At 40.4% G+C, this 27656-nt stretch overlaps 1 protein-coding gene across 3 annotated transcripts; it reads right to left on the bottom strand.

The window, feature by feature from the left end:
* Positions 1-6253: 6253 nt before the first annotated feature.
* On the bottom strand, positions 6254-24409 carry olfm3a (olfactomedin 3a). Of its 3 annotated transcripts, none has more exons than XM_070928053.1 (6): positions 24290-24409; positions 10750-10893; positions 10118-10273; positions 8555-8774; positions 7268-7374; positions 6254-6931 (listed from the first exon to the last, which is right to left on the bottom strand). In XM_070928053.1, exons 1-6 carry the CDS (start codon positions 24407-24409, stop codon positions 6254-6256), a joined length of 1425 nt encoding a protein of 474 aa, XP_070784154.1. The 3 variants fall into 3 exon arrangements, with proteins under 3 accessions (XP_070784154.1, XP_070784156.1, XP_070784155.1); XM_070928055.1 differs by lacking the exon at positions 24290-24409 and adding an exon at positions 17650-17658; XM_070928054.1 differs by lacking the exon at positions 24290-24409 and adding an exon at positions 10944-11014 and having other exon boundaries at positions 10750-10912.
* Between the last annotated feature and the right edge of the window lie 3247 nt (positions 24410-27656).

Below are 27656 nucleotides of genomic sequence, written 5' to 3'. Positions count from 1 at the left end.
CGATCAGTGAAAAACTTTAAAGCTGTTAGTTTTGCTGCTCTTCAAGTCCAGACATGTTGTTTCACATGAATAAGACGCGTTCTTCTATAAAAGCAAATGAAAAAAGCTTCGATAAATCTCTCTGTTGCAGTGAGAGGGTGTGATACTGCATGTGGTGGCTGTGATTTGTGTCCATGGTTGTTTTTGTTAATTAATTTTCCTCCTTTGGCTCTGGTGTGATGTACACCCTATCACATGCACTATATCACCTGATCGGGGCAACAACAGGTGAGGTCACAACAGCTGATAAAACAGCACTGGCAATGTGCGGATTAGACAGGCAACACCACATGACAACAGAGGCATTATGAATTCATGTTATTACTTCGGACAGACACATTAATATTTGTCAATCTGTATTCCAGAGGGAAACACCAAGGATCAGAGATTGAACAAGTGATGCAATGGAGGTGAAATATCTGGAGTTGCCATGAGGAATGAATTATGAAAGAGCGTTATATAGTTATTTTCTGAGAATGAAGACAAACGGAGCTTAATAATTGATAACAACACCCCGAAAAGATGAATAATTTTAGTATGATCCATCACCCTGTTCAATGGGTTCAAGTCATAGTTCTCATTTGTCGCCTTCTGGTGAAGAGTTATTCACACACTTTGTCTGAGTTTAATGTAGGCAAGTAAGTTTAATGAATGTTGTCTCATTTATGGTGGAATGATACACTGTCCTGTTGTAGCCCTGCTTTGGGATGTTATTTGGGCTTATTATATTATTATTTGTTAATTATTATTGCATGTTCTGCTTATTACTTTTTCACTTGGATGTTTGGGCTTCACTTTGCAGAATGAAGTAATTTGTTTTCACATTCATCTGCATTATCTTGTGACATCACAACTGGTTTGGAAGCCAATCATGGTCCAGTATGTAACTTATACAAGTGTGGTGTGGAAACTTGAAGCCAGTGCACATGGAGGAATTTACAGTATATACCACATTAACACCCACCTTTACTATAGCTGCTAGAACTAGCCTGTAAGCAGAGCTAATATGAGCCTGTTACTGTTTATTGTGTGGCCCGTCCAATCAGCATCAAAGCAGCCTGTGTTTGCTGTTGATGTGATGAAATTGTACATGTAATGTTGTTGTGTTTACACCTGTCAGGCAAGCAGAAACTCCTGTTTTCTGTCAGGCAGTAGTGATAAGGAAAGGCCAGGTAAACACACTCATTCCCCATGCTGGGCTAGTCCACATCAATAAACCAGGCTGGTCTGAGGGTTTATTGATGTAGACTGAGGGACAGGCTCTCACAGCAGGTGGACGGCTCCAAAGCAGTTATAACTTTAATGAAATACATAAACCTCCAGCACTCACTGGACATCTACATAATGACAATTGTGACACTGAGATGGCATTCTGAGTGGTCAACTTTACTCTTTTGTATTTACAAAGGAGAGTGCCAAGCTATCTATTTTCAGCTGCTGTGTTGTCTGACATGTAGGTCTATGTCAAGTGACAGTTGTTTCTATGTATTCCCCGGTCTCCTTACTTGCCTTTCATCTGGCAATAATTTGTTTACACCACTTTAGTCCCTTTAACGAAACCTTAAGACAGCATTAGTTTTCAGAGCCTTGTTACAAATCAGTGTCTATGACAGTGATCAAACTCCCAGAGGAACAGGTCATTTCAAGCCTTGGAGCTTTCTTGACAAATGTTTTTCTCTCGCCTTCAGTGCAAGCAGAAAACATCACTTCAAATGCACAAGTTCAACCCTTAAGGTACATGGGATGCGCCATGGAAAATAACAAATAACAGTGCCAAATGCCATATAGGCCAAACACAAAAGCAAAGAACAAAGCTTGTCTATGATTTATATGGAAATCAGCACAAGGCCTGGACTTTGCAACATGAAATGAAATTGGAACCCTGGTGCTGATATAAGGTTTCAATTACTTTTGTTTTGGTTAGGTGAGGCTGAATCACACATGGATATCTTCTCTCTTCTCAAGAGCAGAGGGAAGTAAATGATGAAAGGTAAAAACATCTGTCCCACCTTGTTGCTTTATTTCTTCAGTTGTGTATTGCAAAGGGTCCTAATAGAGTCCCACATTACCTTTCAAGTAGGTGTTGCTGCTTTCATTCATTTTTACAAAGGCTGGAAAAAAATAGAAAGAAGACAGAATTTTTTTTTGCATTGAGTGAGCTTTTTAAATGGCACTTGGCATCCAGAACCAAATGTGCCTGGAAGATTCATGGCATTCAGCTAAACTTGGCTGGTATGGGTTCAAAACAAGCTTGATCAATTAATCTTCAGAGAAAAACAATAAAATAACCAAATCATCTCCCGCAACCTTGTGGCTGTACTTTCAAGGCCAACATAAACTTTGATGTGCCCTTTGAGACGTGATGCATCATTCCTGAAGGACTCGACTCATTAGATCATTCAGGGATTTTGATAAATGCTTTGTGTGAGGAGATTTACATGACCATAGGATTGTGGATAAAAGCTTGTGCCACAGCTAAGGTTGTGTTCTATACATCCTTATGTCTCAAATATCCTTGCAGAGTATGTTGAATTAAACTAAACAAAGCAAACATTACCATGGAACAAGGATTGACACATATGCTAAAGAACAACAGTTTTAGGTATATGGCTCTGAAGACTTATGTATCTGGGAATCACATGGTGAATTTTACAGGATTTACCGTGCCAAACCCCTCCCAACAGCAATAGCTTAGCAACTATAACTACATACTAATCTTAATTCTAGGAATGCCAGTGTCTAAGAAGAGCCAAAGAAACTATATGAAAAGAGTGTTTATGTAATTCTAACTGATTGTGAAAATGTACCAAGGATTTGTACAGAAAACGTGTTGAGGAGAACTGACAGAGATACTGAAAGCTATGAAAATGTTTACCAGCCATTGATTTACTGCTTTTTGGCCTATTTAGTGTTAAACAAGGGTAATGCAGCATCCTGTGGAAAACACTTGCAGGCAATCCATCTATACAGTAATAGCTAGAGGGATGTAAGCAATGTAATATGATAATTTGCCCTGTTTTTCCATTCAACCTCTCGGTCCCCTTTCAGCAACAGATAATTTCCTTGCTCCATCATGCCATGTCAAGGCATGTCAAATTAATAGACACAACTTTTACTCGGGTGACATGATAATTATCTGCTACAGCGACTGACCGTGCTCTGAGGTCATTACTCCCATGGTGGGTAATTTTCCAGCCTTTTTTCACGGCAGTGAAACTCACACAATAGAGAGACAGGTAGAGAGCGGGAGGAAGGGTGAGAGAGATCTATCCACAAGACAGAAATTAGCATTTGATTTGGACCGTAAACTCTAACTTTGTTGAAGTGGCTGTGGACGTCTCTCATAAAACGTGTATTACATTAGGGCATTGGGGAGATGAAGGGTGGGATTTTGCAATACAATTAGAATTTATCAAAGAAACTTTAGCCTCTTCTGTGTCATCCAAGATAGAAGTTACGTTTTGTTACATGAACGTCAACTAGTTCTGGCAGTAGTTTCCTGCCTCCTTTCCTTCAAGGAAATTACTGTCTCGCAGAAGTGCGGCGCACCCTCATTTTAGCTTCTCAGCTTCTGAGGGAATTGGCATACAACATAAGGCCCCGAGCAATCAAATCTGGGCAGGTGACACAAATAACAAAGAAATGCATAAAACTGAGCAGAAGCCCTTCAAGGTAAAAGTTTTACAGGGAATTCAAGGGAGAAGTTTACAGGCACCCTGGTTTATGATGTGAATTTGAAATCAATTATGAGCTCAGTAGGATTATTGACAGGTACCACCTTGTCATTACAGCATGTGAACAAAATGACTTTTCTTCGGAACTTCCATTAATTTAGCTGAAATGGAACAGTGTGCAGCAGCCCTGCAAGGCCACCTCTGGATCAATGAAAAGGAACAGCAGAAAAATCCCAGTTGATCCTCTCTGTTAGAATACACCAGAAAGCACCGTTGTGGTGCACAATGAGTTTGATTTCGATTCCACAAATCCTTCACACGACTATGAGAAAGCGAAAGAGAACACACGATGAACATTAATGCAACAATGAACAATGTGAAACAAGTCATTACTTGTGAGAAAATGTATATTGAAGGACATTACTAAATATGCAGATGTGCAAAGAGTGTGAGACTAATGTACTGTAAATGTGCTGCGTGTGTGTTGTGTGTGCATACATGGGGTTTGTGACAGGTATTTGTAATGAGACATGCTTTTTGTAAACCCAGTCATATCAAAGAGTAGTTTTTACTAATATGTGCTGCCTTAATGGTCCCACTTCTGGCAACACCATCAGCCAATTCTAACACTATACATTTTGCGGTTTTTGGTTTTATTGTGAAATTTGATCACTTGTTTGACAGAAGGCCTGTTCTGATATAGCCTGATACAGCAACTGCTGGAGCATATCCAGCCCGTGCTGTGTGTCCTGTGACAGCTGCTGAGCACAGATAAAGACGTGTGTGGTCAAACATGCAGACTCTGATCTCATGCTCTTATTTCTATGAATAAGCGCCCAGCCATCCAAACAGCCATGTGCTGTTTACAGAAAGGAAGGGAGGGAAGATCAGTCGTAATCGAACTCTGCATGAGACATTTTTTGATGTAATAAAGACCCGCTGTTGGAAAGTTTTTGGTCTTTGTTTTGTCGTTGTTGTTAGAGGTGGAGTTTGGGATACAATGGGACGCATGTGCTTTTACTGAGTGACACTTGCAGCCTTGATCCCTAGGATGGGAAATCAATAAATGAGGGAGGAGAGCAGTGAGGGCTGTTTAAAAAAACCCAATGACATTATCATGTGATATTGTTAAACCCATAGACTCTGAGTTAATAAGTCACATATACATCTGTACTTTCCACCCACAGATGTAAGATAGATAATTACAAAGCTGTATTTTTATTGCAGCTACTACGGTGATACATTATCTTTAATTGAATCTCTTCTCTAATTAGTTAACTTGCTGCTTTTGTTAGTGAAAATCTAAATTTCTGCTTCATTTAAATGAAAGGCCATTGTTGGTTGTGTCAGAGGCCAGTCACTGGTGTTGGAGTTCCCTGTGATTGCTGATGGAGGTTGATGAAATGAACAGATTACAGCCCACCTCCAACTGTGCGTCTGTGTTCGTTCATGAGTGTGCATGCAAATGTACTTTGCCTCAGGCGTTTCATTATATGTGCATGAAAACGTGACTGTTTACCCATAAAAAAGATGGATCACACTGTGACATATTCAAAGCCTACCATCAGGCGCCGTAAACTAAGCATCTCCTTGTTATTGAAGATAGAGACAGGAAGGTGAGGAGAAGGAAATTATAGTGAACACTGTGAATCATCTCAGCAATTCATTGCCACTACATGCTGATTGAAATGCCAAAGGATGATTCAAGCCATCAGAAAGCCTCATGTTGAGTGCAAGAAAATCCCTCCCTTTCTGCGAGATACCGTCATGACCATGATCATCATCGGTTACCAATATCTCTTCATCAGTGCCCTTATTTTGATAGATTTAAAGAATAGGCTGAAATCATAGAATGGCCCCCAGAGAGCTGATTGTTTCTCCATCAGATCATGGCAGACATGAATTTTAACAGCCAAAACCATTTTAATGAAATGTACAATATTTAAATTTTCATGAAAATGCACAGATATTATCCCATAGTTTTGTTTTATAAAAAATACAAATGTTCTTCTTCCACGGAGACATACTTAACAGCAATATTTTACAGGCCAATCTTTAAAAGAATGGCTACTATATATCATAATTAGCTAGCTTTACATGGTAGCAAATATGTAGGAGAGGTTGCCTTTAAGGTTTAAATACTTTTAAATCGACAAAAATTTAAACACAGGACAAAACAGATTTGCAACAAAAACACAGCTATATTATAAGAAATCACTGCAGACAAAATGTGGACATTCATGCAAAAGCTATCAAGAGTCTTTGGCTGGCAGACCCAACATATAGCAAATAAGGCATACCAGTCTGATCAGCAGCAATGGAAAGTGTAAAAAATGTATAACATGTTTTCCAGCAAGGTATCAAGTCATTGGTGTCCATGCTCAGCTCAGCCAAGAATGCAGCGCCACGAATTAGAAAAGTTCAAGTAGTGGCAAGTAAAGACACCTTAGTCCATTTTTGACAAAAGAAAACACGGTTAATTAGGTGGTCCTTGTATCACAATTGATGGTGCTTTAGTTGTGGTTGGAAAATTATCATGTTTAAGAGTCATCATCAGTTTTTATGACATGGAAGAGGGTGACATTAAATATTACCTGGTGTCCGTTATTCCAGGCGTACAGTGCTCTCTCTCTGGCATTGTAGTTAAGCATGGAGATGTGAAAGTACTGGTTGTGGAAAGGAATGTCAATGTATTCGTAAGTTGACGTCTTCGTAGAGTAGGCATAGTAAACCTTTGCTCCAGACAGGTGAGAGTTAGTGATATAAAGCGTCCCACAGATCATGAATGATTCGCCTGCATTCCTTTTGGAGTATTCGGTGTTCCAAGTCTTCAGCACCTGCAGGGTGTCAGGGTCAATCTGGGAGATGACGACATTTCCGGCATTTTGATTGGTTGCGTACACAACCCACATTCCCAGTTCGTCAGCCATGACATCGATGTCGGAGTATCCCCCCCATGTATATGGGTACATGTTGTGGAAGCCGGCGAACTCCAAAGCTCGCTGGGCCAGCACACTGCCTGTCTCGAAGCTGTACTTGACAATAATGTTGCTCTGGTACTTGTTGTAGTAAAGTGATCCATTGTAGACAATGTGATTGGTTCCCTCCCATTTAAATGGGAGGCTGTAGGTTCGGGAAACCACTCCTGCTACAAAATCTTCAATTGTCTTGAACTCACGCACAATCTTGCTGTTGGTGTAACTGTCCATATACCACACCTACATCAGAGAGGATGAAGAGAATGGGTAGTGAGGAACAGCTGACTTCTGATATAACCTGATAATGTCAACCATCAGAATAAATGGCTTTCTAACTTTTCTAAAATAAAATAAAATAATCACCTTTAAATGCTTCTATAAAAAAGCAAAGCAATTCAAAAATTAGAAACATCACTAATCTACATTAGAATTACTAAAATCAAAACCCACTCCATAATAAGTAAGTCCTGTCTTCAGCTGTTGTGATATTGTGCATACTCTGAAAACACAACACAGATATTGTACTGTACACACTGCACAGTCCTGGAAAAGCACTCCCCTGCTTTCATTACTCACCCTGTTGTTTCTGGTTGATGCTAGAGGATCAGTCATCCATGCCCCAAACCGGGTTCCAGATGTCTTTATTGTAACAGGTCCAGTGATTTTCATTAATTTCCCACACGCTGTTAATAAAGAAATGCAGCGATAAGATGTGCTGTAGTGGTTTTTGTCTCTAACTAGATTTCTCAAGCCAATTTCATGCCTATGCCACCAGAGAGTGTGCCCTCTGTAGTGCATACTAAGATAGCACTGGCAGCGAGCTGCTTTATTTAACTCGAAGCATAATGATGCAACTGCTGTTTGGAACTAAAGGCAACTCAGCATTCTCATGCCTAGCCTATATTATTTCCATATTATTTACTTATGTATATACAGACCTCATGTATCATTAAATCTTTAGTTACAAGAGGATTACTTTTGTAATTTACTACAGATTTTATAATCTTTAATTACAATGAAATGAAAATGTAGTGCAGCAGCAGTGTATCTGGAATAAGCTTCACCTTTCATACAAACTCTACCACTGCCATTTACCTAGTTCCCACATCTATAGCATTCACAAAAACTCTAACATAAAATACAAGAGTCAACATATTAATATATATCTCTAATAGTTTATTGTAATTTTGTCTTCAATCTGTATTATTTAGCCACTGATGATTGTACAGGAAATATATCTAATAAATGGGGTCTGCTGACTAATGAATAGCCTGACAACTTCCCTGTAGAATTAGTGGATGCTGTAGTTGTAGATATTAAGTCCACAAACAACCCTCTTTTCTGCCCATTATGAGGAAATTAGGTACCATATGTGACTATCAGAAGCCTTCTTTAAAAGATGTTGGAACATTTTAAGGTTTGAAGAACCAAAAGCTGCCAATACACCAAACAGTCCACAAAAATAGAAACAAATTGCTTCTTTTCTTCATGGGCATGAGATGGAGGTGAAAACACATTGCCATCAAACATGTTTTTTAAAGGAAACAAATTTTGGTGTGGGATGTAAGGGCAAAACAGCACAGAAAAGCATTACAGCACATGAAAGTAGGCTTCGAAAAGTAACCTGCTGTTTATAGGCACCTTTTAATGAACACAGACCACACTTGTTTGTGGTCTTACACTTCAAAACCCCAAAGAAGCCAGGCTATAGAGTATTGTTTTATTTTTAATCTTTTTCCCCTATGGTTATTTTCTTCAGCAACAGCAAAACAACAGTATATAATGAGGACAAAAAGACTCGCTCTGACAGTGATATGGCTGTGACAATTTATGACATGCAAATACTATTGTAATGCCTCTTACTTAGTTTGCCCATACAGCTACGGAGCCTGCTGTCCAGTCGCAGCACTCGCTGATAGAGCTCATCGTAGTCATAGGCCCCAAGCTCCTCCTGGATGCCTGTCAGCACTGCCGACAGGTTCCTGATCTCCTCCTTGAACTGGGAGATGAGCGCAGCATCCATCTTGTACTGCTCCAGCACAGGGATCAACGGCTTCAGCTCGTCCATCTTGTCCTTAAGCTCCTGCCAAAGTGACAATGACAGCAGCAGAAATGGAAAACAGAGAGAGGTGGCAGAATGTGGATAGGTGTGATGGTCAGGGACAAACAAAACTACAGTTTGTTTGACAGAGGAGCGAGCCCTGATTCAGTACTTGTTAACATTACTATACATTACCCTAAACTGATTTATATATTATATATACATCCTTGCTGCTCCTTACTGTCACTTGAGACATATGCAGTCTCAAGTGACAGTAAGTTACCATATTATTCATCATGAGAAAACAGACTGACCTTCAGTCAATCATTATGTGCTGAATGAAGTGCCTAATGGAACTATTAGCCAACCATGAAGCAATGAACCATTCATTCATTCATTTATCCATTGATGTTCAGATTTGTTGGTGGTCAGCTTTCTCTTCTTAAACCATAGTTTTATTTCTGATGTCCTTGCCATGCTAGTGGTTGTTCCACACAGTTATCTTTTCCATCTCATTCAGTGTTTTGCAACTTGCCACACCAGAGATATTCCTACTCCCATACCAGCTGTCCAGTACAATCCACACTGGGCAACTGCAGCAGCACAACAGCCTCTGAAAAAGCCAAACATTGTAAGCGCTTTCTGAATTACAGAGCTTCTAAATATTTTGTTGTGTATATATTTTTTATTTTCATATGCCCACAACTGCTGCACACTGAAAAATAACTTATATTGCACTTAGCACAGCCACCTGAAAATTGTGCTGATATGAAGGTATTAGGTATATGAAAATACACTTTCTTGCCAAGAGTCTGATGAGAAGATTGATACCACTCTCATGTCAGTGCATTAAATATGTAGGTAGCACCATCAGCTTAGCTTAGCATAGCATAAAGACTGGAAACGGGAAAACTGCAAACATGGCATTGTCCAAAGGTAACGAAATCTGCCTACCAGCACCACTCTAAAGCTCACACAAGCGCACATTGTATCACGTTTGTTTCATTTGCACAAAAAGTGTGAGTTGTGATTTTAGGGGGAGCTATGTGCCGTACTATTTCTTGGCTGGGAGCAGCGACTTCCTGAAGTCCCCACTGGTTGCCTGACAACCTCTTTGTGATGACAAGACTTAAAGAAATTGTTGTCACAGAGCCAGTCCAGCAATTTCCCCATTTCCAGTATTTATGCTAAGCTAAGATAACCAGCTGCTAGCTGTGGCCTTATATTTACCATGCAGACATCAGAGTGGTGTCGATCCTCTAAATGGAATTTGTGCGATCAATGTTGCATAAAAACAAGTCAGGCAAATCCATAAAACCTAAACAGAAAAGATCCAGTGAACATTTGATTAAACCAGGCTATGATTAAACGAGGCTGCAGACTACCTGGAAGTTTCTGGCGATGATGGATTTCCTGTCATCCTCAATCTGTCTGAACTTGGTCCTCAGGCCCTTCATCTGGCTCTCCATCTTCATGACATATTGGAAATCCCTCTGAGTTCGCAGGTTCAGCACCTCAATGGACTGAGACATGTTCTGCACCTAGAATAAAACAAGCAATAATAAATAATCGCCTCAAACAGCGTTATCATGAACAAAGTGGACCTTTAGTAGTATGATATAGTATAGTAAAGTATAGTACAGTTAACTCGGCAAGTGAATAGATGATGCCTTCCCTTCTCTCCTATCTGCCTTTCACTGCAACTAATTGAAAGGCACATTGATGGGCTTTCCCTGGTGAGCATGTGTGTGCGCCTGAATATATAACAGGCTATTGTTATAAAAGAACAAACGTGGCAAAGCCTAGCAGCAGCAATCCTGTGTTAAATGCACATGATAACACATCTAGTATTAGGAGTATTACACTCCTCAAAAAGAACGATAACGCTTGTAGAGATTTGTTCCCTCATAGTTCTCAACTTTAACAGGCAAGTGTGTGTGTGTGTGTGTGTGTGTGTGTGTGTGTGTTTGTGCATGCTGCACCGGGGTGGTAAATATCCCCCTTTACATGTGCTTACCTTCTCTAGTAGCTGGCGGAGCTGTCTGCTCTTGGCATCTCTGGAGCACAGGCTCTGTTCTGGTGCCACCACTGTGCAGATACAGCGCCCATCAGCATCCTGGGCTGAGCTGTACACCTGCCAGCCCTCCTTTGGGCCGATAGTCTGCAAGCGCAAACAAATACATGGACACACTAAGGTTAGAACCGATATTTTAGATTATGTATTGCACATCATTGATTTCATATTTATGTGGTACGGGTACGCGGAAAGCTGTTAACCTCAAGAAATTCTAAGCACAGCAATTTCCTTTGTGCTGCTACAGATGCACTTTGAAACTTTGAAACCAAGCCTTCTCTCAGGTCTGGATTATGGATATAATTTATAGACATGTGGCCGCCTCCACTCTAAACTGCCAGGAGGCTGAATGCCTCTCAGCTGGCAGATTTATAACAGTTGATAGCTATTGTACTTAGTATGGTAAAAAGGAGCACAGCATTGTATCTTATGGGGAAATGTTCACTGGTCTACTGTCTGTGTTAGATGGCATAACCAACTGTATGTTATTGTTAACAAAGTCCTTAGTCTTTATTCTCTCTGACATGGCTATGTAAACCACAATTCACAACAAGCTGTGTGTTTATCCATAAAATCATGCACAAGAGGATGATTGACCCTCCGCTAATCCCTGACCACCTTAGTTACCACTAGAGTTGCTATGCCTGGCAAGCTTTTCATTCTCGTCTTAAATATGCTTTTGATATCATGCAAAAAGACTTAGGCTAAAGCTGCATCCATACCAGCTGATGATCCAAGTAGAAGACATGGAAATAACAAAAACAGCATTGTTCTTGTATTGCAGCATAGAGCTGGAACATGTATTAGTAATATTTAGCTATTAGACAGTATTTAAGTATGATGAGGAACAATGCAAGATTACACACGTATTTCATTCCAATAATCATGTTTGGATGCTCAGATTAAATAGGCTATTTGGCCAACCAAGACAGAGATTCGTTATTCTTTATTGGTTGAAGTCACAGCTGTTACTTGTGGAGAAAATACTACACAGCGGATGTGTTAACATGAGTTAACAAGTTCATTTTTAACATAAGCTGTAACCCCACAGAGTATCAAATGCTCCTTGGCCTTGGCCTTGGTTTGCATGTAGTAAGCTAGTTAGCTGAACATGCTAACATTTGCAGCATACATCAGACCCGACAAACACACAGTTTAATCCATTCCTTACATTTTTGCTCTTGTGGTTTTGGAAAGGCCAACCACCCTCCAAACTCTTTATATACAGAGTATTGCTCTATAGCCTGTGCACACCGCTTCCGGTTGCTAAACTGTGATTGGACAATCGCTTCTTGGCCCATTTGTAAGCAATCAAAATTGAGGTTTTGTTTATATAATATAGTATTTAAATTGATTTGTTCTATTGGCACTATCTTTCGCAATCTTTTGGTTAAGTTACTTTCCTTCTACTGTCACTACTATGCCACTATGTTTGAACTGTGGGTTTATTATAAAGATAATGCACAACATCTGGCCATTCAGAATCAGGTATTCTCTGTTGCCATAACACAGTGCACTTAAAAATAAGTGTTGTAGAATAAAAAAAAAACTAAACACTAACGAGTAACTTCAAGTACTTTTTCTAAATTATTTATAAGACCTGTGGCCATGCACTCTCTAGCAATAGAGAGATTTAGCTGACACTTCAATCAAGCAAAAAACAGACAAACAAGATGCTTTTGTATTCATATAAATATTCATGTACAGTGCCACCAAGGACTCTGCTGCTAAACCTTGTCATCCACTATAATCCGAGTGACATATCAGAAGAAAGGGGGGGGTGAACAAACAGAGTTGAAGAGGTGGTTATGTAGGTAAACAGTAGTTGGAAAAAAACTAGAAAAGAGGACAATGCTGACTAAGAGCAAGAAAGAGGACTTGACTGTCAATTAGAGGGAAGACGGTAGAGGTAGGAGCAGGTATGCAGGCAGATATATCACCACAGAAGTGCAAAGACAGCAAGCATAAGATGACGAGATGAGGTGAGGGATTAACAGGGAGGGCACCAACGTGTACTGGGGAGAAAATGAAGGAAAACAGACAGAGAAGTAAAGAAAAATAGGGTTAGGCTGATAGATGGCTTTGCCAGTGCAGTCCATCTCACTGATGTTTACCTATTGATTAAAAATTTCTTACTAAGGCATAACAGCACATCACATAAAAGAGCTCTTCTACACAAGCATTGGCTGACATGACTTATTTAAATAGGCCAAACTATGACTGCATCGTACATGAGGAACAACCTGTTTTACCTTGTGCAGTTTAATAACATTGTATTTCACTTACGAAACTGTGTTGTTGATGAGGCTGGGGCTATTTTTTTTAAATTTTCTCTCTCTCACTACGTTAGATGGAAGAAGATCAGGCTCCAAAGCTACAATGGTTTCACAGAGCTGCACGCCACAGTCTAGTCATTAATCATCCTCGCCAAACAGCATCCAGCAGCTCAGAGCTCTCCCCAGCCACCCAGCAGAGTCTCGCTCTCTGTACAGGCATCTCACACACACACACACACACACACACACACACACGCATGACCAGTTGCCAAGACACAGTCATGTTTCCTCTGTACTTCTTATTCTTCATCTCCCAGTCTTTCTTTGCCAGGGTTTGACTTATGGCTTTTTGAAGGCTGATACACAGTAGTCATGAATATTTCTGGAGTGAAGTTGCCAACAGACAATATTTTGTGCCAGTATTCAATATGCTGACAGTCAAGACCAGAAATCAACTGCCAAATGTATTACTCCTCCACCATGTTTTATCAAGAAAGGGATCCTGTGGTGCTGAGATTTCATGTTTCACATTAATTAGAAAAAGGCCTCTATCAATGCCCCAACAGCAAAGATGCATTAACCCTTGTTAAAACCAGATATGACCTGTGCTAAGATACACACAGCTGACCCTGTGACTATCCCTGTATTTCATTAAATCCCTCCATTAAAAAAAATGTGTTGCCAGCAAAATCAAACTCATGACTTTTGGAGGATTTGCAATCATCTCCCAGCTCTTAAACAGTACTTTTCAACCAGCTCCACAAGCCTCTTCTTTAAATACTAAGACACATTTCATGTGCCATGTCTTACGTTGCCACTGATGTTGGTTTCCACACGTTTACCTGGTTTACTCTGTTACTCTTTAGAATGACATAATTGGTAATTATCTGTGGTCTACATTCTAGAATACACAATAATAAAAACACCTTACAATATAACACAGTATGATACAACAATATCACAAATTACCTCTACATCTCTACAGTCTCATGAAAAATGTAAGCCTATAATCTGCAGGTCTGATTTGTCACTTTATTAGAAACCATCATATTATACAATTGTCAAGTTATGGTATCCATCCAACATGCCACAGGGTTATCTAGCATCAGTCTGTTATTTGAAAAACATGCCTTTGTTATTTAATGATCTAATATAACTTACTGACTCAAAGATTATCAGGAGCCACTAATAATGAATGATTACGACTTTATTACTTCTATTGCTGCACAGCACACAAGGTCAGTCTCACTTCCAGTGCCTACTAATATTGGACTTTTATTAGCCGACCTGATTGAACTGTGAATTAGCCGTCAAACTTTTCATGCCTAAGTGAAGCCAAGAGTGACATTTACAGTACTGTATATTATGACTGTATCAGTCATCTGGCCAACAGGGAATAACCAGAAGGAATGGAGGTATAATCAACATAATATGACATGAAATGCTCAATTGTATGCATTATTATCTTGTGGCCAGCCACAGGTTTATTGTTTTGTGTTAACTGTCTGTTGTGTTTATTGCAGAACTAGTTTACTGTAAGTGCCTGACTTAGCTTAATATTGCTAAAAGGCTGCCATTTTTATTAGGTGCTTTTAAAAACCTATATTTCCGAAATGCCTGCAGGAGCTTTAAGTGTCAGTGTACTCCCATAAAGTCAGCAGCATGGCTATAAAAGCATGAGATGTCAGTTGGTCCATCTTTTCACCACTTTGGTCCAGACTAAAATATTTCAGCAACTATTGGATGGACTGTACAGACATTCACGGTTCCTAGACAATGAGTCACTTGACTTTGGTGACCCCCTGACTCTTCCTATGGCATCACCATGAGCTTGTCTTGAGCAAAATGCAAAATGCATCATTGGATGGATTGCAGCTACATTTTGCACAGACATTTATGTCCCCCTCAAGATTAATTCTAATAACTTTGGTGATCTCTTAACCTTTCCTTTCCCAAACAAATGACATTCCCTTCAGCCTCAGCTGGACTTGCTAATAAGCAAATGATAGCATGTCAGCATCTTAGCATTTTCAGTATCCTGACGTTAGCATGCTAACATTAAGATGTGTCTAAGTCCAGCCGCACAGAACTGCTGTAGCATTAGTGTAGACTTTAAGGGCTATATGATGGTGTCAGCGCACAGTGCGAAACACAGCGTCAGGTTATTTCCCTCACTGTGTTGCCATGGTATCTTGGTGACTCGCCATGCACCAGTGGGAGGAGAATTAACATCTTCCAAAAGACAATCATCTTCCTCTGAGGAAAACTCTCTACAGGATCACCAAACTGTAAGTGCATCAAGACGGGGAGAGCCCTGCGTTTAAAGGCGATGACATTTGTGATTGGACATGATTGCCACAGCCTCTAACATACCCACCTATAATGTAAGATAATGTATTCTTCCTGATCTCACCTCATGTCTAAATCCACCCACCCTGGCGAACCTGGCCACTTTCTTTTCTTTACTCAAATTTGCTTCTAGAACCATTTAGAAAACCTGTAGGAAAAGTTTCAAATGAAAAACGTATTTTACAAACTAAGACCGGCAGAGTTGCCTGTTTGTTGGACTTCCACATTGTCAGTAAGTACATTTGTTAAAGATGTTAAATTGAAATAGTAGATATTGTGTTACCAACAGTATTGGTTAAGTTTTGGTAGTAAACAGTTTAAGTTTAAGTGATAGGGCCCATTCTCTTGTCAAGAAAATGATGTGCATCACAACTGGCATCCTGTGAAGAGGTAGACTTAACTTTCAAATCATGGCTCATAAAGTAAAAACTTGCAGAGTCAACAGCACACCTACAAAGCGTAACAATAATGGTGATGAATTCCTCCCTGTGGAAGATATGCTCTTCACAGCAGACAGGTATCCTACCTATTACACACCTAATTGAATCTCTTCTCTGTTTGTTATTCTGTCATCAACATGTATTTTACTTTTGCGACTACACACTTACCATTAACTTTGTCCTCATCAACCTTTCTGCATGATTGAGGGAGAGAGATAGTGGGTTGATGAAGGAGTGAAAGTGAACGGATAGGTTAATATGGGCAACATGGTTAAGACTGAGTTAGTGAATGATGTCAGGGAGAGTTAGCCGCTGTCATGAGATCCGAATCACTTCCTGTGCCCTCACCCGTGTCCGTGGGCCATTTACGATTACAGGGGAGGAATATTAGGTTGTGTTGCTTCCTGCTTTACTTTTCTTTTTAGAGGAACTTCCTTTGGCCTCTTGTCCTTTTGCTTTGCATTCTTTTTCTATAAATGTTACCAATTTTAGGACGATTAGTAGGTCTTATTCTGAGGATATTCTAAATGATTTGTTTTTTTTACTTTAGAATATTTTCTTTATTTCACCTGAATAACATTTTTGTAACATCCAGCACTTACAATTTGATAGAGGATATTTTGCTACATGCAAAACTAGTTGGACTCATTCACAACAACTCCATATTCTGTGGCTGACTGTCTTTACCGTAAATTAATCTTCACCCTGCTGAGTACAGCCTTGGTCTCTAGATCTAATTTCTTTTGCCAGTTTCATGATGGCTGACTCCATTTGCAGTGCTGCAGCAGTATTAGATTGGCAACGTGAGAAAAACTCCCCACATGGATACCAAAAGTGAAAAGCTACCGCAAAAAAAATTTAAGGATTGTCAGTGGCAGTGACAGAAATCAATCTGTTATAAATATAGTCCGGACAAACAGCGTTAGAGGTAGACAACCTCCTCAACAGAATCAGCTGGAGCTGCAGAGAGGCAACAAATGGACATAAATAGTCTAATTCTAAGTAGCCATTACCATTGTTTTGTTACTGTAGCGTAACATATGGAAGTGGGACAATATGAAGTTTACTCTCAGCTGGCAATGTCTCAAGTAGCACCTTCATCCCCGAGGCTTTCAGTCAAAACGGAGAATGGAGGTATAAGGTGATAGACTGGAAATATCTCTCAAACACACATGCCTTTACAACTCACCATTATCACAATTGTCAGTTAAGTTGTTTTCACAGCGCTGAAGTCTCGCTTAGATGATCTGTTATCAGACAGGCAAAACAAATGAGTTGGGAATTTGTCCTGTATCTACTTCTATTTCTAAACTTGGATTAGCAGGATATAATTAGCATTGTGTGATGTTAAAACCTGTTTAAAAAACAAATCCAGGTGCCAGTGATGCCAATAAAGCTAAATCTCATATCACAGTAATGCTGCCGTCCTGCCTGCCACAAGACAGAGACCTAAACAGATGCTATCTATCCAGTCATCTATCAACCTGTCCAAACAAAAACCCACCAGAGTATTGGAGGCAAGTGAAGTGGAATGCGCATGTCAGTGCTGTAACTGATGTTCATACTGTTTAAATGAGTTAACATTTCAGCTCTAATGGCAGGGGAAGATGAACTTGCATGTGCAGCCAGCTCTGTAACCAGACTGACTGATGCAGACATCTATGACAGCAATGACAAATGGAAACATCCCTAAACACAGCAGCAACAGCAATCCTGGCAGCTATAATCCTGCGACCAGAGAGGTTCCAGTCAGATACTGACAAAAAGATGCTGCACACTATAGAGGGGAAGAGAGAGGGAGAAAAGACACAGCAAAAGAGGAGGCGATCCTTTCTTTCAGATGTGACTGATGAAAGGCGCAGGGAGATTAATTTCCTAGAGGTGTAACACCTTCTTGCCTGTTTTGACCCCGGCGAGGGGGAAGATTGAATAGATAATTTTGCAGCAGCCCGTCACATTCTGCCCAGTCTTTGAATGAGCTACAGCATTATCTGGTTCACACCCTCACACTTCTTCTCTAGGGTGTGCTTCGATGACTTTTCTGACTGAACAAGACGACGTGTCAGTCAAAAGCACCACAGAGGATGATAATGAAACAGTCAACAAACATTATCGTCGGCGTAAAGCCAGTGGACAGCTCCAGGGCCACACTGAATGGCACATGCGTACACAAGCAGAATGCTAAGCAGCTGTGACTGACGTATTTCGCGGTGTGCTGAAATATCGAGTGATCAGAAAGTCAGGTTGAAGATGTCTCAAGCTATGATGGGAACCTTTGTACTTTTATTCCTTGTCAGTATAGAAGTGTCCACACTCAACACCAGATTGTTAGTGGAGTAAATCAATGTAATGCCAACATTAAAACATAGCATGATAAGACTGGTGTATTTCAGAAAATTCTAAGCACCCTGGTCTTATGCATCACTCTTTTGGGATAGGTTTTACCCGAGGAGGCCCTGTAATTGGAATTTTTTCTTATTATGTTGGTAATTCTAGTGGAGCAGTCTGCTGGGATAAGAACCCTTCTTTAATTGATGCCCAAATCTAATCTGTGCCATCAACATGCACATGTCTCGACAGCTTCTCAGTGTTAAGTGTTTGTAAAGTAAGAGCATGCTCATTAGTATTGTAAGAAACTCTCAACAGTTTTTGAATCTTGGAAAAGGACATTCCTGCCATATTAATGACGTTTTACAAAATGTTGCAGCAAAGTTGGTTCACCTGATTATTTCTTGCTCTTTAGTAACCTTTGAATTTTCTCTCCTTCTAATTATGCTCTGCAATGGTGTCAGTATGTTGGGTTGTTGAAGCAGCAGCAGAAGACTCTCCACTTCAGCCTCCAGTCTGATGTAGAAGCAGAGGAGTGTGCTGAAAATAAGATTATGCATAACTTAAGGATGTATGTGTTCGCACTGGTTTGGAATCAGCAGGGCAATATGCAATAATTGCAATTATAGGATCTACTATACCATCAGAATACTGCTTTAGACTCTTAGATACCATCACATTAGTATATTCAGTGCATGCCAGGGGGTTCTTTGAAGTTATATTGCAATTTATTTGCTCTAACTACTTTCCTTAGACTTACTTTCTATACTTTTAATTACTTCGGTTAGTGATTTTTCAGCCACCTTGAGAGAATATTCCTAAAGTTGTTGCTTAAAATAAAAGCAGCATGTATGGGCATGAACTGTTAATATACAGTAGTTAACTGGCTAACTACTTTGTGGACTCTTTCATGTTGTCTGAGGCTACTGCTGATGAGGTAATTGGTCACCTCTCCTCTAGTACATTGCAGTTATCACTGTATGTGTTTTTACAATTTATATTTTAGACCGGTATGGATCTCTATTGTACAGTAGCTGCACTGGAAATCTGCAATTGCCCATTTGCTATATACCCTCCCCCAAGAGGTTAGCAACCATAACTAGGCACCGCAGGTCTGTCAAGCTTTGGATTTCGCCACATGTTGAAGCGGTGTGCACAGGGCTGTAGTAAGAGTGATACTTGACATTTAAAGTGTGTGGAGGGTGGCGTCTTTTTTTCTAGCCCTTCCAAAACCGAAGACACGAGAGTAAAAGTGTAAGGAATGGATAAAATGGTGTGTTTACCTGCTCTAACATAGGTTGCATTAGTTAGAATGCCCAGCTCGCTTGGTTACTTCCTACAATAGTAACTGAGAGCACACCTTTAAGTAACTACATTTGTTTGTCGGGTTATAAGTTATGTTAAAAAAAAAAACTAGCACATCCACTGTGCAGTATTTTCCACGCTGTATGGAGGCCCATCCTGGATGCTCCGTCCTGCTCTGCTGGATTTGGGGAAGTTTACACTCCAGCAACACAGCTGTGCTTTTAACCCGCTAATATTAGCTCAATTAGCTGGCTGAAGCTGATCACAATTGTTATTTTCAGCTGGGAAATTTGACACTTGCCGGCTATATAATGAAAAATCAAGGACCAATTGTTTAAACAATACAAATTTTGTCTTAGCAACGGTAACTATGGGGGACTGTTTTTTAGTGAACAGTCAGTTGCCCAGTTCTACACAAAAAAGCCCCAAATACCCCAAAACAAAAACATTGCCAGTAGTTACAAAATAAATGTGTGTTGGTGTGTTGTAATGGAATACTTTAAGCTTTAGGTAACTTATACCAAACTCTGCTCTAATACTTCAACATCAGTCGAAATCGGCTTCTCTGGTTAAAGCTACTGAATAAGTTATATTAGATTTTATCTTGGCTAGTAAGAAATTAACAAGCATAGCCCATAATAATCTCTCTGGTTGACTGAGCGCAGTATACATTTATAGAGACCACAAATGTCTTTCATTCTTTCAGTCCAGCCTTTCAGCTTTCATCCAGTGATATGCATCTGATTTGGAGACCGCTTTGGCTGTAATTAGAGTAATCATAAGGGGAATAGAGGGAAAGGGCCGTAACTATGCCCCTGGTAGTTTCAACATCATGTCTCAACTCCTGTAATTATGCCTAGACTATTATTAACTGAGATGCATTCACCCAGAGGAGCGAAAAAGAGCTCCAAAGAAGGGAAAGTCGGTTTAAAGAGTCATAATCATATATAAAATGACAGTGATTTTAAGCATTTCATAATTATACATATTAATATTACCTGTGTTGATGTGTCTTTTTTGGAATGAACTAGACTAGAGGCCAGAAAAGGGCAACACAGCACAATACGAGAACAGGAAATTGTTCAGAGGTAACTGGTGGGTTATCTGTCAATGACAGTACTTAGACATCTTATTACTAATCAACAGGATGAATTCACTTGCCTGACAAACATAAGCTCAGATGAATTATTCACAAAATGTGCCTGCCATACCATATATTAAAAGAAAGTGACAGAAAACTCATTATAGCCTCACACAGGCTCAAACTGTCTAACATCGCTCTGCGTCCGAGAAGAAAGAGCCATATATTTACCCTGCTGCTGGTACAAACGATTCACATCCATCATCAGTGGACTTACTTTCTTTATTTCCAGTCCATCAGCTCTGACAACCACCCGCCTGCTTCAAACGTGAAACATGCAGCGTCACAACTAACGACTTGTTGTGGCAGTCGTGTGGCTAGCTGTTTGCTTTGTTTGTGTTGACATGTACCTAGTTAGAGGGTGTCATCTTTAATTTGGCCCCTGGTGGAAACAGTGATGTGAAATACAAAAACCTCAAGCATGTTTTTTTAAATTATTATTATTTCTAAGTGGCTGTGTGTGCATGTGTAGGTGTGTGTTCACAGCATCTCTCATCTTTTAATATGGCATCTGTGCCAGACAGTTACCTACCAACGGATTGTATCATCTATATAAAAGTCTAATGAAAGCTGAAAAAGGTTTTCAGACAAGCAAGAAACCACATCAGCTCCTGGCAGACAACTCCTTAAGCTCTTCAATGCAAAATAACTTCAAAGATGCCTTTCGATGTTTCATATGATTAATGATCAACAGGATGTCATATCAATGAGAGAATGGAACATTCGGATCAAAACCTGAAACATTTCAACAGAATCTAAGGCTGAATCCTGTGACTCGGTAAACTGGCAAAACTGGCATTCATATTACAAGTGGGTTAGACGTGAGTGTGTGTATGCTTGCCTGCTACCCACTCATGGAACCACCTACTCACGGTGGCTAACACAGAGGGCAAGTGCCTACACGAAGCTCCATCCCACTGGTGCTGTAACTAAATCCCCAGGAGAGACTGCTCACAAGCATCCACATTATTATCCACAAGGTGCAAACGTATTAAGAAGAATGAAGGTTTACGATGTACACCTTTGCACCTGTTTGCTGTTACTGACCAGATTACTGCATATCCCACTAGCATTCTGGCATTACCAGATCATAAAATGAAAGACAATGTTGAAGACACATGAAATATAACTTACATTATATTGATTCAATCTAAAATCTAAAAATGGACTTTTAGACAAAATTACAGCCTTTAACTGTGACGACTAAGGAAAGATATGTTTATTGAATTCTGGTCCCGGTATGACGTCAGACTCCTGAAGTCTGTTAAGGCTCTCTTTCTCCTCCAATCGATATGTCCTCCAGGTGCACAATATAATGTGTAATCATAAAACACAAATTCCAGTCATCACTTTGATCATGATGAGAGTAACACAGTGCCATTAGCATCCACTGTGTAATTACCCGGCTGGCACAGACCATAAGGGAAAACTACACTATGCAAATATTTCATTTTCTCACAAAGGCTCCTTGGGGATCCATTGTGTACACTGCAGAGGAAATATCTGCCAAGCCGGATCATGCCACACCACGACAAAAGGGAAATCCATACCATTAGCCATAGCTTCAGCCACTTTATCCACACTAGATCTGGGATGTAATAGGTTATTTTAAAGTTGCTAAACTGAACCTGTGGGAAAAAAACAAAACAAAAGGCTGCACTAACACATTAACTTAAATGGCAAGAGGTAGAGGCTACCACCCCTTACTCAAATGAACAAAGCCTTGTGTACAGCGTCTGACAGCCTGTGAGTGACAGCTTAATAATTTCCAGCTTAGTGTAATACCATAAAAGGTTTGCCTTTCCAGATAATTTTTAAACACTGAAGCAGAAAGGCCTGTGGGGCCGTGATGGCAATTTGCATGCAGCTCTTGCCCCAGCAATATCTCATATTCCTCAATGGCAGTGGTGTATTCATTGATTTGATCACAGACAGATGAAAGATAGAAACTGAACTGAATGATAGCCAGCAGAGGTAACCAGGGGTAACACAGCAGACACGTATTTCTCAGATATAGAGAGAATGACACAGAGCTCTCTGTGAACGTACATAGGGCCGCGATGATTATTTTCAAACTTGGTTAATCCATCAATTACTCGTTCACTGAATTGCTTAACTTACAAAATAACATGTTCAAAATAACAAAACTGAAGGCATTAAATTGCTTTTCTGTGTAACCACTAGTCTAAAAACATTGGCAGCATGTCTTCACATTTGAGGAGCTGTACTGTAACTAGAAATTCGACTTGAAAAATGACTTAAAGGATGAACTGAATAGCAAAACGGCCATTGATTCATTTTCTGTCTATGGGCTAATTGATTCATTGCCCAATTGCTTCAGGAGTGGGGGAGCATCGAAGATCTCAACCCTTTGAATAAAGCCCTATCTGCCATTGAGTGGACTCTCGTCAGCATTATTACGCTCTGCTCAAAAAGGGATAGAAAACTGTGCATGAAATAATTAGTAACGTTTTCTCCTTTTGTGTGGGTTGCTGCATTGCACAGCCTCTTGTAGAGAAGTTTCAGCACCAGACAGTGGACAGCTCCGCACCCTCACCACCAGAAGACCCTGAGCAACACATTGATTTGCCCATTAATCATAAGAGACTTCGAGCAGAGTAGTCAGCTTCAGTCACGGCTAGTCCATCTTTACCTTAGTGAGAAAAAAAAAACTGCAAATCACTGCCAATGCAGTTTCATTTCCCTCAAATTAGCTCGAGGTTAAACACAAAGATAAACCAAACAGGAACACAGTCTCAAATTAAGACAGGGGAGAGACAGTCCTGGGCGGGGGACGAAGAGGTTCTGTGACTGGGACACAACCATGCTGAAACGCCTAATGTACTTGCTCTCACAGTTGCATTATAACACATTTAGTTCACCAACAGAAGAAGATCCACAAGTGGGCAAGATTGGTGAATGATAAAAGGGGATTGACCACAAAAGAAATTGGCGTGTTTCAGCATAAACCCGACATTGTACACAGTTAACGCAGTGCTATTCAGGGAGAGTCAGATGCTGGTTCGATGTTCAGCAGGCTACTTTCCATTTTTTCTTTGAAATATAGTACACAAAACTGCATTACAGATTTGGCAGTTTAATGTTTTCTTGCTTATATGTCTCCGATAAAACAGCACTCAAATATAAGACTCAGTGGGGTCTATTTGTAAATTCGTGGCACACATAATCTACTAACTAGCACCGCATATTCAGAAACTCAGAAATCTCAGAATGAAGTCAGACTTGTTTCAGCCCAGCTTTGTGAAGCAGGGCTGCAGGCACACTGATGAGATCTGAATCAGTATTACGGAGGTAAGTGAAGCTTTGTGCATTAAATCTACATCTACATGTGTGCTGCGTCCTGTGGATTTGTGAAGCTCCTTAAATCTCAGACAAGAGGTTGATGTTACTGATGGTCAATAAGGCAACACTAAATCGCAGGAGTTTTAAGTGAAGTTTGGCATTGCAGCCTCCATAAAAGAAAGTGGCACGTACCGGGGCGAGGGTTACAGTAGAGAAACTACAGGCTGTGCGTCCTCAAACCGCACTATAAAATGCCGTTAATAGTGAGCAATCATGTAGCAGCGCTCTGCTATGAAACAAGTGACAAAAGGCGATTCAAAAATAAGAAAGAAGAAACTCACCATAGAGGGATATAATCCGAAGACGGTGAGGGAAAGGACGGGGTACAGGAAGCTCAACAGGACCCGCATGCTTACGGGCTCCGGGCAGCCACTTTTCTCCAAGGTGCAGTCCGTGAACATAGAGCTCCTGTCCTGCTGCTCACCTTAGCGCGGTCCTCCTGGTGCCGAATCGCAGAGAGAGCGCTTCAACGGCGGCACAGCGATCACGTTCACCGGCATCACACCCGCCCGCTTCCCCGGTGCTCCGACTGAAGGTAGTGCTGAGGAAAAAAGTTTTGAGCGAAGGGGTGAAATATTCAAATATTTAAGCTCCAGCAGACTGCAGGGGAGGCGCAGCGAGGATGTGACATCACCTGGTGGGTTTATCTCTCAAGGCTATCTAGTTAATGCCATGATCAGGTTGTATCAGGGTTGTGATGACCTTCATATTCACCTTCAGATTTTGTCCATTTGTCTTATCAGAGAAAAAGAAGGGGAAGTTGATTTCAGTGCCCACACCTCTTACTGCCACTACGCACTCTTCTGATTCTGTGTCTATACTGCCTTTCTTGTGACAGTTGGGTTTCCACTCAAATAGCTGTGCATGGATGATATAATAATAGTAGAAACAAGCAAAAAAAACAAAACCCTGATAGCCTTGTATTGTAAGGAAGGTATCTGCAGATGTGTGCACAACATCTGCATGAATACCTCATGTCTGAGATATTCATGAAAGCAGTGGGCATATGATATGCCAGTGCAGGCTAGTGTGACGATGCTACCTCCAGAAAAGCAGCGGTACAGTGCCATAAGATGGCAGTTGAAGTCTTCTTCATAATCTGGTCATCGGCTGTGTGACACACTCGTTCCAGTGTCGTGAAGGAGAGGCTTTCCTCACAGTCCACATCCTCCTCTCTTTTTCTGCGTTCATGTGCATTTTCCCCTCAGTTCGGCCATATTTGCATCGTCTTTCGCCATTAACTTAACCAGACAAGGTAACAAGCTGCCACTGTTGAGCGAATGCCATTCACTCTTCTGAAAGTCTATTTTCAAGGCTCTAAATCTGTTCTGTGTCTTCATCACAGCACTGCACTGATGCATTGCTCATTTCTGGTGTGGTGACTTTGATGATCCCCTGACCTTTCATCTATCATCACCACGAAGCTGACATTTGAAGTTTTAACACCTATAGAATGGATTGCCATTAAATTTGTTACAGAAATGTGTAACTTTTCATGTAGCACCACCATCAGGTAAAATCCTACTTACATGTAAGCTATCCACAGGAGGTGTGTTGGAGAGGACACATTTTTCTGTAGAAATGCTCTTGCTTCACTGGAGACACTCAAATTGTGTCTGGTTGCACTCACAAACACCGTCGGTGAGGGAATAGCAGCCTGAAGTGGAAACCAAGCTTTCTTTGACTGTACTCTGAGTGTGTGGCACTCAGAAGACTTCTCCATGGGTCCACTCAACCTTTACATGCAGTAGGTGGGGCGAAGTATTGTTTCTAAATACTTTAATTAGCAGGATTATTTTCTGCATCTTTGCATTTTATCATTCATCCCATATGTGACCCACAGTTTTGGCTCTGATTCCATACAGTTTATCTGGTATGTTTTGAGAGCAGTCTGCTGTTTTAGGTGGCATGCTGTGTTCAGACTGCAACACAGTGTTCCCTCTATAGCGGAAAAAAAATCTCCTGTCATAGTTTAAAGCAACAGGGAATGAAACTGCTTTTCAATACACCACTTTAAGCACTGCTTACCAATGAGCTTTACAGAGCCATCTTCCCATTTGTTTGAAGAGGAAACTTTGACACTGAAAGGGAAATAGGCTTACATCCATGGTTGCATGTTAATTCGACGAGTGTGACCTCTACCTTTTTGGGTGAAATGAGAAAAGGAATTAAATCCAATCTATAAAGTAGATTAGGAAAAAACAATCCAGGAGTGATGCAATGCCTATTTTCACCAGTATAATGGAGTCTTAATGGAGCAGGTTTTAATAGAGCTAGTTCAGATGGTTAAGTTGGAGTAATTAAAATTAAACAGACCTTCAACTGGAGGAGACCAATGGGCTTATTTCTATATTCTTCCTGAAGATTGAATTTGTGAGCCACAGATTCTGCTGTTTGTCATGCTGTTAACTTATATCTATATATAATGCGTCTGCATTCGAGGCCATTTAATGGGCAGTGCTATTTGTTTTGCAAATTAAAAGCGTCCATCTCATCTCAGCTCTTTTACACCTTGAAACTGCTCAGACTCTCACTCCCTCTTTCCTTTTCATCCAGCTGTTGTCATTTAGAGCTGTCCGTCTCTTTTTGCCCTATCGACGACTGTCTGTGCAATATGACAGAACTGAGTTGTCTAATGTCTCAATGATCCAAACAGACATGTATATACAACACCAGATGTTAAAATATTTGCGCATGCGTCCGTGTATTTACCAGATTATCATACGTGAGGTGGTGGTTAAAGGTTAATGCATCACTGAGAGATAAGCATGTGTGTGTGTATGTGTGTGTGTGAATGAATGTGGCGTGTGTATTTTCGACTGCATTCATTTGCCCAGAGGTCATCTAATGAGTAGTCTGGGGAGTAGGTATGTGTTTATGACAAAACTGCAGCTTTCAAAGCAAAGTCGGTGAAATCCGATAGGTAGGTGGCTTAGCTGCTCATTAAAGATGGGTTTCATTGCAGGTTTTACCAAATATAGTAAAATACCCCCAAAACAACCTAGTGTTAACACTTACAAGTAGTGACACTTACAACGCATGAAAAACTTAGCAAAATTCTTGTTGTCGTTGTATTTCTTTTTTTCTGGCTCTGACGATAGCCTGCCAGAACTTCCTGTAATTGGTCTAAAAGTCCGAACCATCTGAAGTGATTTCCCACTAGAGAACCAGACCAAGTCCACCTCTTGTTGTTGGACCAAGGTTCAGCTGTTTGGTCCAGACAGTGTCACTGTCAGTGAGATGTTTCACACCTGTAATTTTGGGTGGAATCACACTGAAAAGTTCAAAAGTCTGGACCAAACAAGGCAGGTGTGATTCATGTATCATCCCTCCACCTCATACAGCAGATCAGCTAGTCATGATGTGCAGTGACCCCCCCCCCCTAACATACTTCATCCCCCCTAAAATAAAATAATATTAAATAAATAAATCGTCATGTAAAATATTTGAACAAATATTTTCACAACCTCATATCCAGCCAGTGGCATGAAAGCAATGAGCCACCACAGACTGTCTGAAGACATCCACAAAAACATATAAAAAAACACCCTGGCAATATATATAGTTATTTTTCAGGCTTTATTAGATAGTGACAGCTGAAGAGAGACAGGAAAGGAAGGAGAGAGAAGGTGGAAAACCTACTAAAAC

The sequence above is a fragment of the Enoplosus armatus genome, chromosome 21, assembly GCF_043641665.1.
Source record: "Enoplosus armatus isolate fEnoArm2 chromosome 21, fEnoArm2.hap1, whole genome shotgun sequence".
Taxonomy (NCBI): domain Eukaryota; kingdom Metazoa; phylum Chordata; class Actinopteri; order Centrarchiformes; family Enoplosidae; genus Enoplosus; species Enoplosus armatus.
The sequence above is the reverse complement of the archived record's forward strand: the minus strand, read 5'-3'. Positions and strand labels throughout refer to the sequence as shown.